Consider the following 17920-nt stretch of genomic DNA (forward strand, 5'->3'; position numbering starts at 1 on the left):
TAGATTCGTTTTTGATCGAGCCTTACAAGCTCGAGTCAAACACTTATCAACAAACAAGTCTGTTTTGGAAAAGGAAAGTCGATTAAGAGGGCGCCATGGTGAATGTAAACATAATAGAAATATGGGTGGTCGAGCGGCGCCTCCAACCACCTAGCCGACGTCTGGCCTTAAGGATGACACTTGCCCAGGCGACGAAAAATGCCCAATAAAGGGGCGAGTAAGTGGTTGTGCCTATTCTAAATCTTATATTGCGTCGCGACGCAACAAAATTCGAACGCGAAAAGATTACAAAACATCGATAGACCATCGTACGATCACCGAACGTGCATTTGCGCCAGCAATTTCACGAAAAGCACAATTCCAAATTAAAATATACAAAGGGGCTCTTGCAGAAAAGACTACGGAAAATCAGGTACGAATCGCGAGGAGTAAAAAATGTACGCGCGCACCGTGAGATGAAATACGAAATTAATTGTTCCCTTTTTAATTCGTGCGGTTAACTTTTGCCAGTCATAAGATATTCATTCGCGCGCGTGGGCGATTTAAAATTCCATATTGTTGCGGAATCCTTTATGGAACGGAGCTTGTAGGTTTTCGCGTAAAAAATTAAAAATTTTCTCCTGGCGAATTGCGAAAATGAGAATGAAATTTTATGGCGAAGAACAAAATTCGAGGTTGCCGGCGGTGCGAGGGGGGTGGTAGGAAGAACCAATTGCGAAATTTGAATATTCTATTTGGCACAATGTACTACGGAAAATGATGCAGCCGAAATGGAGTTGACCTAAAAAGTATATCACAAGTGAAGAAACTGGTTTATGTAAATCGTTCTTCAATCGCTTTGCCGATCGGAACGCGAGGATATATCGCGGTACGGTTGAAATACGCGAAACAACGGAAAAGGAAAAGGCGATGGAAAATCGTCATTAATTCCTTGCTAAGGGGGGGGGGGGGGAGAGGGAACGAATTGTTTATTTTTTTAAACGTAATACTTCGCGTAAACAACGGTAGTCCAAAGAATTTGTCTCCGTCGCGATGATGTTTCGCGAGGAGAGGACCCATCCCCGTTCGAAACGAAACAAATACTGTCAAATGCGAGAAAGTAACGGTGCGTTCGAGCGTCGGGGACTCGACATAGTTTCCGCAGAGTTTAATTGAAAAGGAAATGCGCAATAGTAAGCTCGTTCGCCTCAAAGGGTTCAAACGGGACGGCCGTCAAAAGGCTTGGGCTCTCTGCAAAGCGGGTAAAAAGTAAGCGTACGCGAGCGAGAAACGTCACGTTTCTTTCTTCGGGTGAATTTTTAGCGTTAAACCGTCGGTGACCCGCGTTAAACAGAGTTTGGTCATAGTTGAGACAGTAACGCGACGACGAGCGATGCGCCACGCATTCCTCACAGAAAGCACGTATTTGCGCGCTAAGCTCTCGAGCAAGAAAGCTGGGGCATGCTTTTGGTACGAGCCTCTCTTCGAAAGCACCCATCCTATGGAATGCCGCTCCGCTTCAAGTGGCTGCTTGTCCCCCGGAACATTCTAAACGCCTGACCGGGATCTTCTTTCTCATCCAGCCACCTAAACAAAGACCTATCTGTTTTAACGGTCGTAGCTTTTTGGAAACAACCTCCAGCGGACAGTCGAGACGTAAGACGCATTAAGATGTGTTCAGTCGTGTAGTATACTATGGTTTTCAGAGTCACACAAGGGCAGAAATAAAAGAAATTAACATTTCGTTATGCATAGCGACAATTTTTGTTGGCTATAAGCCGGAAACCTCATCAGCACCACAGTGTTGTTACTGGGAAGCGACGATGTACGCATACTCGCGAGTTTCCAGTATTGTAAATGTTGGGAATTCCAACATTTATTAGCGGACATCTCATTTAGTTTAATATTAGTTTAAGTTACTTGATTAGCAATTTGGCAAGTACCTTATGGTACAAAGCAAATTTACGTACTATTAAACCCTTAAGCAGCGTACTTTGGGACCATCCCTGTATCACCCTCAGTGGGTGGGATTTTTAATGCCTGAGGACTGGCCCACGAGGGATGTGCAGGGGTTTGATTGGCTACACAGATTCTCCATCTATTTTGAAATATAAAATCGCGGGACATAACATTGACCAAGTTAGAACACCACAAGAACCGTTACAAATTAAAATCGAACCAAGAACATTGGCCAAGTTAGAATCGAATCAAGAACATTGAAACGTAAACTGTTAACACACATGTATATATGTGTAAATAAATTCAAAGTGTTGTAAATAGTATTGGACTTTCTATTTATTAAATAAAACGGCTCCACGAACCTTGTGGGAGTCTACGGTAAATATAACTGTTTACAAAAAAAACAAAGGAGTTTTTTTGTTTGTTAAGATGTCATTTTATTTAATTTCTTTTTAATTTCGTCCACTGTATTGTATTCCACCATTTATTTTAAAATTTTTCCTTGTCTTACTTTAATCAAGAAGTATCCATATTCTTTGAAACTCTATTTCTTAAACCTTATAACTACATTCATGACATAAAAATAATAAATAAATTTTTATTTTACCAGTTTTAATTCAAAATGACAACTTTAATCTTTTAAGAAAGTCACAATCAGTTTCCTTAAAGAATCGTTAGTAAAATAGAAGTTTAAAAGTTCATGTTGAAGTTATTTTACTTAAGAGATCGCACTTGATGAGATCTTGATGGGCCCAAAATGAACGGTATTTTTACGAAATTTTTACAGAAAATGTGCGAGTTCGACCAACATAATCTGTTTTCCATGTATAAATCATTTCTAGAACTTTTGGAAACAATTTTTTTTAAATGTCTATATTTATTTGTAACGGTGAAAATGGCGTTATTCCAAACCACGTAACTGTGTGCACCGTACGCTGGTATACATGATAACTGAAAAAACTTTCAACCGTATATAATGAAATTTGGTACACATACTTTTATTAACATTCTCTGTCCACTATAAAAAGTGGAAAAAATCCACTGTCCATTGTTTCTTTTACGTATCGACAAAGAAAAAAACTGATACGATATAAATGTGATTTTTTTAAAATTATTGGTTAAAAGTGGAAAAATAAAACGTAAAATTCCTCTGCACCAATATTTGTGAACGTAGCAAAGTTGTTACAATACTTGAATTCGAATTCTGTTCGAAGAATTTTTTGCAGGATTTTGTTTTTTCAATTTACTTTTTAATCGTACGCCTCAACATAGTGTTCCATTTTTGACTGACCTTAAAATATATAAATTTTTTAAAAGAATTTAACGTCTGCTCTCAATATGCAAAATGCGTGAACCTAAACGAAAGCACTTGAAACATACAAATTTTAGGCACCACCTGCATCAAATAAAAGCTGTATTTTTACAGATACGAGGTTTTGAATTCAACTCTATCGGGGAAGTCACACGATTCGCATCGATGAAATTTGTACGCACGAGGTCCCTACAATTTTTACGTCTCGAGTATTTCGTATGTTCAAAGTAAACATTAAATTCGTTGTTTAAAAAAACGTACTTTACATCAGTCAAAAATAGAACATCATATGGAAACGTATGATCAAAAAGTAAATTGAAAAAAAAAAAGATTAATTATCAGAAGTCAAGTAATATTTCATTAAATAAAGATTGTTTCCAGTTTTTCAAGCTCTACCAGTGAGTAAACCCCCCTCCTTGTTAGGCATAAATAACATTAACGCAAAAACAAACATGAGATTGTACAAGGTCCAGGGAACCTAACAGGCACATAAGCATACTTGGTACACTTTGAAATGAAAAAGCTGATTCCTACGCAAAACAAGTAGCATAACAGCGGGTAGAAACAATTCAGAGAAACTTAATGTCCAGGAAATTGGCGATGTAGTTTGTCCAGCAAAGTGCCGTTTCTAGTTTCTTCGATATTGCTTTCAATCGAATCGAACAAAGTCTTAATCCTATCCTTGAGACTGTTCTTTGAAGCTGCTGGATGTTCAGAGTAAACTTTTGTATCGACTGCAACTCTCTGCCGTTTATATATAAATTTATCTAAACCCTCGGTTTTACAAGGCATTATTTATTTATTATTATACGAATAAGACATCAGTGTACAATATCAGTGTACAATATACAAATACAGTATACAAATCAGAGAAAATATACACTAGAGTGCATAATTCTAAACCCAGATAGTTGATAACCGTATTGCGACACGCTTAAGAGATACGAAGCTCCATTGAAGTTACTTTTGCCTCTTTTCCTACGATCCCCAGGGCATAATAAAACTGTTACGTTGATTATGTCGCACAGTAAAACGTCCTGCAAGGTTTAATTGCAAAGTACACTGCACACAACGCTCACTATTAATTTGATTTAAGATGGAAGCCATCGAACGTCATTATTCGATGTGGATAATATTTTGTCACGTGTTTCTACAAAATTAATTATATACACTGCTGAAATACGGCTCGTTATAAAATTTTCGCGTATTAATAAACCTGTGCAAAATTTTATACGAATTTACCGGGCATCCAGAATTCGTTGCCATTTATGGCAGAATGTGGCACGCCAAGCACAGGAATAAACTACAGAAAATGTATGATACTCGAAGTGCTCTTAAAGCACATGGAAATTGTACACTTAATTTACAAACAGACATAACTAGTCAGGAACCGGATTACGGTTAAATAATTTTGAAATTTAAATTCGACCGCGTTTAGCAGTTTACTCTTGAACACTACTTCCTCAATACGCAATTATTGAAGCTGGCATATTCAGTTCCGGCTGTGTATAAATCAAATTTGATGTAGAGGTTTCGCGGAATGGACGTGCAGCTAGGAACTCGAGACTCGGGTCAAGTTAGGATGCTGAAATTATGTTGCTGTGTACGAACCTTCGAAATCCCAGGATCACCAGAGAGTATCCTGCAACCCACGTGTCTTCGGGATCTCGAAAATATCGACAAAAGCATACGTACCGCTAATAAATTGCTTGGAAAATTGATATCGCATGCTTACGTAGTTCTCGAAGTTACAATGCCATGCAAATAAGTATACAAATCCATTAAAAAAGCAACCTTCAAATATTCGAAACTTGTCGACCTAAAAAAGTTATGGCTACTATATAATAATAACAAACTTTCTTTATTATCACTGAAAATCTCGATGGTGGTTGCGTGCGTTGATCGAGATCAGCATTCTAGAACTGCCCCGAAAAGTACATAATTTTTTGAGATCATAGCGTGCAGCGTTGCGGACGAACTGTTATTCAGATGTCTTAGATACGATCTTCTCGAAGTTCTAATTTTAATTTTCTTACGTCTTATTGGTGTTCCTAATTTTAAGGTCATAATTTCAAAATTTTTTTAACACACTATACCGTAGTATACATAGTAACCATCTTAAGTTTCGTAGAAAGAAAGCAGTAATATTAAAAGCATGAGGGGGAGTTTTAGGTGACGTATGGCGTTATATCTTTTAGTGTAAATTAGATAAATAAGAAATACAGTATACATAAAAATTACACCATCTTAAGTTTCGTAGAAAAAAAGCACTAATATTCAAAGCATGTGGAGAGGGGATTTTAGGTGATGTATGACGTTATATCTTCGAGTGTAAATTAGATACATAAGAAATACAGTATATATAAAAATTACACCATCTTAAGTTTCGTAGAAAAAAAGCACTAATATTCAAAGCATGTGGTGAGAGGATTTTAGGTGACGTATGAAGTTATATCTTCGAGTGTAAATTAGATACATAAGAAATACAGTATATATAAAAATTACACCATCTTAAGTTTCGTAGAAAAAAAGCACTAATATTCAAAGCATGTGGTGAGAGGATTTTAGGTGACGTATGAAGTTATATCTTCGAGTGTAAATTGGATAAATAAGAAATACAGTATACATAAAAGTGGCGCCATCTTAGGTTTCGTAAAAAGAAAATACTAATATTCGTGGCATGAGGGAGGGGAAGAGGGGGCTCGAGGTGACGTATGGCGTTATATCTTCGAGTGTAAATTCTTCCGGTACGTTGAGATCGAAAATTGCAGGAGCGGATCTCCCCAACACTTAGCCCCATGGTCGACGTGCGAGCTATAGAATACGCCGTGAATTTCTTAGCCGGAGTGCAGGTTGATAAACCGGCGCGATCTGCGGGAAAGAACAAACCGAAGCCACTTCGGTGTTCAGGATATATAGGCCCGGTCGGATGGGAATGCGGATGTGTACGGTGGTAGTAATACATAATAAGATATGAACGGAGGGTGTACGGCATAATCATATATCATAGGCTAGTGCGGCACGGCGTAGTATTCCTCTCGGTTCTACGACGAGGACCGCACACCACTGCAGCGGATACAATCACCACCTCCACCAACCGCTGTACGCGAAAGGACTATAATGCAGGTTCTCAAACTTTCTCGTATCGCGAGCTTCCATTATCTTATGGAACCAAATCCCCGAGTTGTCTGTCCAGTCTTTTTCACGCTTCCCGATAAACCCCCGAATTTCGCTTCGTAGAGTGAAAAACCTAAAGAACGCACAATACAGCCTCCCCCATACGTGAAACACGTTACTTAATTTCAAAATGAAACTAATATTTCGTTTTGACAGTTACAGTGAATATGTTTATTAGAATTCATTCATTTCTCCTAGAATGGAAACGAAATTCGACATCAGCAGACGTTTATACAGTAATAATTCTTAAAATGAACATCACTCTAGGTGTTATCATATTCATTTCTCGTAGAGTGGAAAACAAATTCGACATCAGCAGACGTTTATACAGTAATGATTCTTAAAATGAACGATGGGATTTGTAAGTTGAACGTTTCCATACATCTCAACTAGAGGGATTCCCCTTTGAGTCAATGAAGCGTGAAAGATTTGTATAAAAGACGATATCGTTGTGTATATCTGCTGTGATGTTCATTTTAAGAGTGATTAAAGCAATATTAATTGGTTTTCTTTGCTACTGCGAATAAAATAATTCTCTCACATATGAACGCAGTGAAAAGAACACAATTAAATTTTATACAATGTGTAAACGCAATTATCCTGTATCGTAACACAAGCAGAGGAACAAACGATCATAAACACTGGTGTTTACTCTTATTGCGGTATACCTAAATGTCAGTAACACCTTTCCTATGTTGTGTCACAATGTAACACGCAATGAAGTTTGAAGGGGATAAAGAGAAAATGTAACTATGGATTGATATTAGTATTCTTATATATTTACGTGCTCGTGACCTGGTAGGTTATAGTCGCTTTTATAGTGGAGTGGGGATCCCTGCTCACGAGTTAGGTTCCTCTACTTTCCCGATCGGCGCAAGCGTAGACAAACTGTCCCCTCTACACTTACGGCGCAGAGGTGGGACCAAGGCCCTCGCTTGGAGATCTAACTACGTCATAAGTACGTACTGTGCGTCTACGAGAAGATGTCACGCGAGACGGCACAGAGGCAAGGGTACTGTATAGTACTATGTAAACATGACCGTGCCAGCCAATAAGAACAATGCGTGTGATCGGTGGGCAAACAGTGAGACTTTAAAGTGAAGTGGACTTCTTTTCGTAGATGTGACCATGTTAGCTAATGAGGACAATATGTGTGATCGGTGGCCAAACAACGCGATTTTAAAGTGAAGTGGACTTCTTCTCGTAGACACATAGTATATAGTGTGGAGTGCGATGGTGAGAGAACTGGTAGCTGGTTGTGGGACTCCTGTGGTCCCCGACAGAGAAGTTACACGTAAGTAGAAGCATAGATCTACTATCACAAACGAGGTATACGAGTAAACCTTACATCTTATGGACTTTCGTGGTCCAATCTAACCGTCATACCGACCTGAAAATACAGTAGAGTTCATGGATACCTAAAAAAAAAGTATTAAATAAAATTACTGTAGAGCGTCGAACAAATTTATTAAAAATCGATTTAATATAACGACATAATAAAACGATTTTTGATAAAATAGCGTACATAGAAATTACTGATCGCAAACTTGGTATTATTTTAATATTTAAGACAAAATTGGGTTTACTGGATAGTCAAATTTCTAGTTTGTCTGAAATATATATAGTTAAAACATTAATGTCCATAGAATAACTCTGTCGAACATATTCAGATTGAAATGAAACTATAATGGTAAAACATCTTATACCAGAGATTCAATAATATTGTGATCGGCAGTTTGAAGAAGTTGGACCGAGCAGAAGACCAACGATTAATCGAATGAATTTTTTATATTCAGGAAGCGCAAACTGAGATTGGGAAACAGAATTTATTAGCAGTTTTCAAACTCTTCCTTTCAAACTGACAGACTTTCAGGCGTACAGTAATTTAAGTTGAAAGATTGTGAGCAGAGAGGTTAGCCCGAGAACTTTATTAACCTTTTCTTTTCCTTTCGCCGCTCCTCTGTCTCTGCTAACAGTTCGTTGGTCAATTTTTAAACCAGTCTATATAGTTTCACAGAATTACAATCGATTGTCCAACCTCGGCACAGTTAACCACGCGCTGAAACGCATACAGAAAAAGTATTTCCTTACGTCAACGTTCCCTCTATTCCACTATTTATACATTGATCAATCCATTTACCTCTCGGTGGCGTGCGCCCGGCAACTTTCCGTTCTTGTTCAAAAAGTTAGATCAACCGAAACCCGGGTAAACTCACACACGTGTGCGCGCACACTGGCTGCTTAAACGATCCTCGTCGAAGAAGAACCAAAGGAGTGCGAAGGAGCAAGCATTAATAGTACATCGACTTCTACCGGAGTCTTTAACGCGTATAAAGTCATTTTTAAAGAAACCACCATTCATAGCCGCCACCATCTGCGACTCGAACTTCTTAGGCACCGAGAAACTTTATTTGCTCCACCAAACAATAACAAAATTTTGGTTTCAAATCTGCTTTACAGATTTTTTGTGTAATTTTGCGTTATAAAAAAAAAAAAAATAGCAACGTCGTTTTTCTCATACTGAAGATTCTATTTGCGGATATTATAACAGTCGGCGTATAACAGGAAGAAGCTGGTGCCGCTTTCCAATGTGCAACCGCTCAGTTTCACTATTATTTCCGATAATCGACGTTCCACCCTGCTCGTTCGAGAGTTTTTCTTCTCTCGAGCGACCCCGAGGCATCGACAGACCCGATCGTAATTTATGAATCGTTAGGAGGGATCGTCACGGCGTTTAGTAAAGGCTCGCGACGCGAACGGCCGCGAAAGCAACCGTGTACCGCGTAAATTCCTTACGATACTATTTTTCGTGACTTATTACCGCAGCAGGCGAGAAACGTCGTTGGTGCCGCGACGACTAATGGCGCCATGTGGTTGGAAAATAAGAAGGTATAAGTTAGGAAACGTACAAGCAACCCCCGGGCGCAGGGGTGGCTGCAACGGACCGTAATGTCGGACGACAACGGAAGAAGCGGCTTCCCTTCATCATGTGAAAGTCCGAAACGACCTTACGCCATTAAATGTACTTATATAAGATAGTAGCCGGTGGCCCGGCCGTGCCCGCATCAATCACGATAATAGGACAATAAATATCTGACCGACAGGCGACCGGCCAGTTAAGGTCAAAAGTGCACCAGCTTGCAATTTCTGCCCGACTTCCTGCCGATGCCCGCGGTCAGTTGCTCGGCCCGTCTGCAATATGTAATTGGTCCCCATTCAAAGTGTTAAGACTCCTTTTACAGTACTATTTCCAATTTTAGAATTTATAATAAGCACGAGAAATGATTGAAATTATTGAAAAATAAGTAATTGGTTCCCCCCCTAACGGAGTATTCTAGTCTAAGATCTCATTTTTTCCTCTTTTTAAATTTCTGAAACGTAAATACGTATGTATGCAGTGCGTCGAAATTAAGAAACTTGCTTTTTTTTTTAAAAGAAAATGGAACTCTAGACTAGAACACCCCCTTAACACGTTGACTGCCAGTCTAAAATCCTAAAATTGTCAACGAGACCAAAACTTTGATTTTAGACAATTGTAAATTCTACAACTTAAAAGTTGTCTTAGTAGTTACTTTCGTAACCTTATTAAAATTTACGAAGCCTATTAAAATTTATTTTCTTTAACATTTCAACTTGAGAATTAATTGTTTTAGTTTCACTGTTAAAAGTTCTGTCATCCACATATGGGTGACGTGGCAGTCAAAGTGTTAAGCCTCGTTTTAAAGTACTATTTCCAGTTTTAGAATTTTTAATAAGCACGAGAAATGATTGAAATTATTGAAAAATAAGTAATTGGTTCCCCCCCCCCTAAGGGACTATTCTAGTCTAAGATCTCATTTTTTTCCTGTTTTTAAATTTCTGAAACGTAAATACGTATGTATGCAGTGCGTCGAAATTAAGAAACTTGCATTTTTTTAAAAAGAAAATAGAACTCTAGTCTACAGAAAGAGTACCTTCTTCAGCGTCGCTTTAAAGTACCTAAAATTTCCGGCCAGAAGTGCGAAAAATGATTAAAATTCTTCAAAATAATATTCCAAGCACAATATTTATTTATTTACGGGCAAAGAACCCATTCATTTACAAAAATTGTTGGTTCATAAATTGCAAAGTTACAAATGATATATTATAAAAATAGATACAGAGTATCTATTAGCAGCAGTGCTAATGCTAGCAATAGTATCTGAATTAAGTAAACGAGGTATATAGAGAGCCTGAAAGATTTCACATCATAAAAATGTACACTTAATAAGAATACTCATAAGGGGAGGCCATGACCTACCAACCTGGGATTTGAACCTTTGGCAGAGTTGTAGGGGCTGATGTCCAAATGTAATCTGTAAAATACTAAACGTTTAAGGCCAGCCATTTTGGAAAAAAATGACTTTAAAGTTTAGAATTTCGAAGTTGTCGGATCGATTTCGTTTTTTTTTTTAAATTTCAGATCTTGACGAGAGGAACACAAAAATCCAATACATTTTATGACCATTAATAGTTTAGCCAAAGATTTGAGTTTTTCAGATGCATATGTACTGTATAGTTTAAAGGTGTTTTCAACAGCCGTGGTAGTCGTAGAGTTAACGTCGAAGAATTCAGCTCGAAAGACTAGGACTTGTATCCCCGAAGTTAGTGTATTTTGTTTTCATAGTTTCTTAGTTACGAAACAATTTATTTTTCTTTGGTGGGATATCGTTCCTTGACACATTTTCCTTTTGATTATTTCAAAGGAACAACGCGTAAAAACGGTGAACTTTGTAGTGTTCTTGCAGAAGAGATCATTCGTTCATCGAGCATGGTCGCCTTGCGGGACAGGTAGCATAAATATGACATACGGTAGCGGTGGGTACGAGCCGCGTGAGCATTAACAGTTGAAAACTACGACATATAAACTTGGTTCGCCTCTTGTATAAACTATAAAAGGCCGGGCTGTGGGCCGACAGACGACTTCGCAACCCGGACTAACTATTAAAAGTTGCAAATTGCTGCAGACACACTGCGGGCCCCGACGTTAGCGCACCGAGCGTCTTGGGCACTCCTCCGTTCTGTCCTAACTTACTTACTTACCAGACTTACTTCCTTACTTACATAGTCACTCGCTTACTTACTTATTCCTAGCCCCCGTATTCTTTACCCTTGCCTCTTTCTGCGCCACAGTTTCCTCGCTTAATATTACTTGTTCATGTTCTTTCCTCGCATCTGCCGCAACTAGTCTGCCCGAACTACCGAAAGGTGTAGCAGATATACTATACTTAGGATAACGAAACAAACTCGCGCCGACCAAGTATTATTTTTCCCATTTATTAAGCCCGAAACTTTGGAGGAACTCGCTCCGGAGCAGCTGCCTACCCCCGTTTACCATGATTATAAGCCGCTGGTTCGGTGATGGGTGTTGAGCCGATTATCGACTTATGATTTTTGACAGAAACGGAAATGAAATATTCATAAGACGATATCAACGGGAGTACCCGTAAATATTGCATTGTTATATGGACGCGTTAATCTGTTTGCTTGTAATATTTATACTGATTCGGTATTACAAACCGACGAAACTGATTTCATATTTATTCGACCGTTAGATACCACCGTTAGGTTAACAGTCCTCATGCAGAGGGTAAATATTACTTTCTGTACGTTTGGTTGTATTATTTGTTCAATTTTTTATTCTTGCACGATAGCTCGCGATGGTATTCGAATTCTTTCAATTTACACAAAAATTTGTTATTTTATAATATTCCAAATTAAAGTAGCGTTGTTTACAATTTTATAAGTATTAGAGTTCTTGTAAATAATATTGCAACGCGTTGAAAGTTCAAAGTGTCGGTCACCGGTGACCACCGTGGCAATCAATGTGTTAATAAGCTCGATATTTGAAGCGTTATTTTACAATATTCCAAATTAAACTAGCGTTATTTACAATTTTACAAGTATTCCATTATACATAATATTGCAACACATTGTAAGTTCAAAGTGCCGGCCACCGGTGACCACCGTGGCGATCAACCTCTTAATAAATAAAATACACACGTTAGGTTTAAGCATTCAAAGTAAGATTGAAAGTAAAGTCGTGAAAGTAAATTACAAAAAATCTGACAACACATACCTATATCATTTTGTAAGTGTAAACTGCCAAAATTTTTATCATTCCTGAGTATTATCTAAATATATTTTATTTCCAGAGTATTGCTATACATCATAAATGATAGCTTTGTATTACACATGCTATTTACGCGTATGAATTACTTTCTTGAGAAATTGATATCTATATGATAATTAATAATGCTTTTAATTTGATACGCATTACTAGCATAAAGAATAATTTACGTATAGAATTAAGGTGATTGTAATTTGTTTCCTTAAAATTTCACATTCGTCAAGTTTCGAGCAATGCATAGAATTTTTTAATTTCTCGGGAAATAATAACAGTTGTGATCATAAGCCTGTGATGTTACTAATGATTACATTTTCACTTGTTGTTATGCATCGAACTCGTTGTAGGCATATTCGACCAAATTCGACTACATTTTATTTATTTTACGGTAAAATCTTTTAATAAAGTAAATTATAATGAATTTGATTCAAGTCTGACACTGAAATGGAAGTACTACTTGGAAACATGGTTGGAACTATGGTTTTCAAGTACTGTTACACGGTTGGACAAGTTTTATTCATTTACAGCGAGTCACCATTATATTTTTGGCAGCTATGTAATTGTGGATTTCACTGACAGATTATTTTAGTTGAAACGTCAAACCCATATTGTTGTCTGATAGTTAGTACCTTAATTGTCATTCAGAAAAAACATTGTAGATTTTGTAGTTTTTTGAACTTTTACTACGCAACCAAACGATCAACTCAGACGCGTACATTCAACAACTAACCAAACTGAATATAATGCAATTCAATAAAACCGATCAGAATTGGTAAATCGTAAAGGTATTGTGTTCCACTATGCCAATGGAAGGCTACACACATATAGCACCTTGCACCGTCAGATTATCATTTGTTTCGTTCTTTCCAAAACTTCTTGAATGGTAAAAATTTCAATAACGATGATTACATCAAATCACACTTGGTTCAGTTTTTTGCTTGAAAGATGGCAAAAGGTTATTGTTAAAACTGGACAATACATTACTAAATAAAGTTATTTCGTTCCATGAAAAAATTGTCTTTTATTTTATTAAAAAAATCCGCCATTAGTTGCCAAATCAATACATCGCTGCCAGGTATACTCGTTTTAAATGTATTCATAACATAAAGCCTTTTAAATTTGCAAACTATATACTCGTGTTTGATTTTATGCATATGAACAGTTACGAACATTTATGACAGAATATGTGTACTTATCAAGAAGTGACAGAATTTAGATAAACAATAACACATCGCTGCCAGGTATACTCGTTTTAAATGTATTCATAACATAAAGCCTTTTAAATTTGCAAACTATATTTAATTTTATGCATGTGAGCAGTTATTTATGACAAAATATGTGTACTTACGAATAAATAACAGAACTTAAACAAACAATAACTTCATATAATTTAGGCTTGGCAATGAATGGATTAAATTGAACGATAATCGAGTTGTCGTTAACGATTTTTACCATGGAAATTAAATTTGCAAACTATATACTCGTGTTTGATTTTATGTATGTGAACAGTTATTTATGACAAAATATGTGTACTTACGAACAAATAACAGAACATAGATAAACAATAACAGAAATGACAATAGGAATAACTTCATATAATTTAGAGTGCAAAGGGTGTCTGAAATTTCTATCGATCATTTGCCAAACCAATAGTTTACAAATACGAGTGGGTGTAATTCCGCCTTTCGTATTATCTAGGCGACTAAATTTTCTAGTGACGAGCAATTCGGTTTATAGAGGATCGGATTAGCCTTCACTTTTGAATACGGTTGGTCGTCCGTAGCAACAGGAAGCGGCACCACCTCCGAAAAGACGTCGGGTGGCGGAAATGGGACGTGTCGGATATCGTCGGGTCCTAACAGACGCCATAAACTGGATTCTTTATGCATCACGGTGTACCTAGCCCCCGATATTGCTGATATTCGATAGATAGTAAAAGTCATTTCGGTGAAACCGGTTGCAAGCCAAGGAAGGATGAAGTTATACTAAAAGGCGAAGCAATCCGAGGCCGAGACGAGTTTTCGCTTTATTCAATTTCAGCCCGCGGGGAAACGTTCCACAAAAATTGGGCCAATTTGTGTGAAACGTTTCTATGATATTCTTTAGAGCGAATTTAATTTTATATTGTGACAACATTCGCCAAGATTTGCCTAAAACGTACGGGACGTACGAAAATGTATCTTGGGGTGGATCTCCCGAATAGTTCGTGAATCTTGCAAATTTTAACGAGTAAAATTTTGTAAATCGAAACGAACGTAAGAGTGATCAAGACGTAGAAAGGATGGGCAAACTCCTTTGTTCCGCAGCGTGATCATCGGAATGGCCACCGCTGGATACTTATGGTAATCAATCCAGATGAATATTGGAGGTGCAGTACACGCTAGGACAGAGTCGAACCAGTGAAATCGTAAAAGCTTGCTACACTATCCGGTGTGCAGGCAGACATAATGGAAAAATAGTGTCACTCTGCGGACGATACATCGTCCGCCATATCAGTAGTGCTAATACGGTACAAGCAACCAGCGTCCGGGGTTATTGAATCGTTACTTCTCGTTCCCTTATACGTCTACACGATAACGCTGACATTCTCTCTACAATTAGTTGGTATACTAAATTATTAGTTTCGTCTACGATTCCCCTTTCCCAAGTATTCAGATAAAAAATATACTGAAACTAAAATGCTAATAGCGTAGAAAAAGAAACAAAAATATGTAGTTGCCTCTGTACGCGATCAATCTGTCAATAATTTTTAATCTCTGATAGATTCTGAAATAACTGTACCAACTTATGCGTAACGTCCCACGTATTATACTTTGAATTAGTGGATCGAGCGTGGCAGTTTTTGCGACCGCGGATAGGGAACTATGCCGACTACGCGATTCTGAATTCGATATAATGAAATGATAATTGAACCGAATTACGATGAAATGCGCGAATGGATGCAAAATACTCCGCGGTGCTCGATAAAGCGTTTACGCGGATGCGGTGCTTTGTTCGATTACTAACGCGCCGCAGGTCGTGGAACACTTTATAGGGTATATTTAGGAACAGAAATGGAAAGCCACAACTAACTGGCGAAATAAACCCCGTTAATACTCTTTAACGTCATATCATTATATGCGTCCCAACGATACTCGTTTCGTTTGCTCTGTTAGCCGGCTGCAGTCGGACACGAACCCTGAATCGAAAGGAAAACGACTACGAATTGGCTACAGCACTTGGACAAAAATATAAGATACTTGACATTTTCTATATTTAAAATGATTAGGATTGGAATCCCTGGTTTAATGATAAAGGGTAAAAATATACTTAGGGATTCTTTTTAGTAGTGATTGGAATAAAATTTGCAGACACGAACGTTGATTTGAAAAGAAAACGATTTCGAGTTAACCACAGTAGTTGGACAAAAATATAAGACACTTGACATTTTCTATATTTAAAATGATTAGGGTTGGAATCCTTGGTTTAATGATAAAGGGTAAAAATATACTTAGGAATTCTTTTTATTAGTGATTGGAATAAAATTTGCAGACACGAACGTTGATTTGAAAAGAAAACGATTTCGAGTTAACCACAGTAGTTGGACAAAAATATAAGATACTTGACATTTTCTATATTTAAAATGATTAGGATTGGAATCCCTGGTTTAATGATAAAGGGTAAAAATATACTTAGGGATTCTTTTTAGTAGTGATTGGAATAAAATTTGCAGACACGAACGTTGATTTGAAAAGAAAACGATTTCGAGTTAACCACAGTAGTTGGACAAAAATATAAGATACTTGACATTTTCTATATTTAAAATGATTAGGATTGGAATCCCTGGTTTAATGATAAAGGGTAAAAATATACTTAGGAATTCTTTTTATTAGTGATTGGAATAAAATTTGCAGACACGAACGTTCATTTGAAAAGAAAACGATTACGAGTTAATCACAGCACTTGGACAAAAATATAAGACACTTGACATTTTCTATATTTAAAATGATTAGGATTGGAATCCCTGGTTTAATGATAAAGGGTAAAAATATACTTAGGGATTCTTTTTAGTAGTGATTGGAATAAAATTTGCAGACACGAACGTTGATTTGAAAAGAAAACGATTTCGAGTTAACCACAGTAGTTGGACAAAAATATAAGATACTTGACATTTTCTATATTTAAAATGATTAGGATTGGAATCCCTGGTTTAATGATAAAGGGTAAAAATATACTTAGGGATTCTTTTTAGTAGTGATTGGAATAAAATTTGCAGACACGAACGTTGATTTGAAAAGAAAACGATTTCGAGTTAACCACAGTAGTTGGACAAAAATATAAGACACTTGACATTTTCTATATTTAAAATGATTAGGGTTGGAATCCTTGGTTTAATGATAAAGGGTAAAAATATACTTAGGGATTCTTTTTAGTAGTGATTGGAATAAAATTTGCAGACACGAACGTTGATTTGAAAAGAAAACGATTTCGAGTTAACCACAGTAGTTGGACAAAAATATAAGACACTTGACATTTTCTATATTTAAAATGATTAGGATTGGAATCCCTGGTTTAATGATAAAGGGTAAAAATATACTTAGGGATTCTTTTTAGTAGTGATTGGAATAAAATTTGCAGACACGAACGTTGATTTGAAAAGAAAACGATTACGAGTTAATCACAGCACTTGGACAAAAATATAAGACACTTGACATTTTCTATATTTAAAATGATTAGGGTTGGAATCCCTGGTTTGAAGATAAAGGGTAAATATATACTTAATAATTCTTTTTATTAGTGATTGAAGTAAAATTTGCAATTGGGACAATGTCTGATTTCCTCGTAAACGAGTGTACAATTTCTAATCTATCTTATTTGTGTCTAATAATTTATAAATATTTATTTTTCCAATTTGTGTCTAATAATGTACTTCTGTTATTTAAATTAATGTACTTGTTCTTATTTGTTTCAGGAGATGAAAGTTAACTGGGCGACGTCGCCGGGAAACCAACCAAAACAAGACACCAGCAGTGAGTACGAAATTGAGTGTCTCGAAATTTATATTTTCTTGTTTTAGAATGTGATTATCTTCGCATAATTCTCCCGAGAGAATTATTTTTTAATATTTCTCCTAGTAATCCTTTCCTCAAACTATTTTCTATATGAACACTATAATCTATAAATATATTAAACATTCGTATAAAGTACGTTTCTTTTTTTTTTTTTCTTTCTTTTTTTGTGAAAAACAGTCGTTTGTATACGAGTTTTACACGCTGAATCGTAACTTTTTCTGGGATTGTTTCATATTTGTGTGTAGTATAGAATTCCATTAAAACTTTGAATTAAATTTAAAAAAAAAAAAAAATGCT

General features: G+C 36.7%; 1 protein-coding gene across 1 annotated transcript in view; it reads left to right on the top strand.

The window, feature by feature from the left end:
* Positions 1–17628, top strand: part of LOC122397417 — a 303877-nt gene extending 286249 nt beyond the window's left edge. Inside the window, exon 3 of the mRNA XM_043396570.1 lies at positions 17524–17628. Within this exon, the coding sequence (XP_043252505.1) occupies positions 17524–17628 (105 nt within the window). The remainder of the gene's footprint in view (positions 1–17523) is intronic.
* Positions 17629–17920: the final 292 nt, after the last annotated feature.

Source organism: Colletes gigas, unplaced genomic scaffold, assembly GCF_013123115.1.
Source record: "Colletes gigas isolate AHSC1104 unplaced genomic scaffold, ASM1312311v1 Colletes_gigas_Sc00009, whole genome shotgun sequence".
Lineage (NCBI taxonomy): Eukaryota > Metazoa > Arthropoda > Insecta > Hymenoptera > Colletidae > Colletes > Colletes gigas.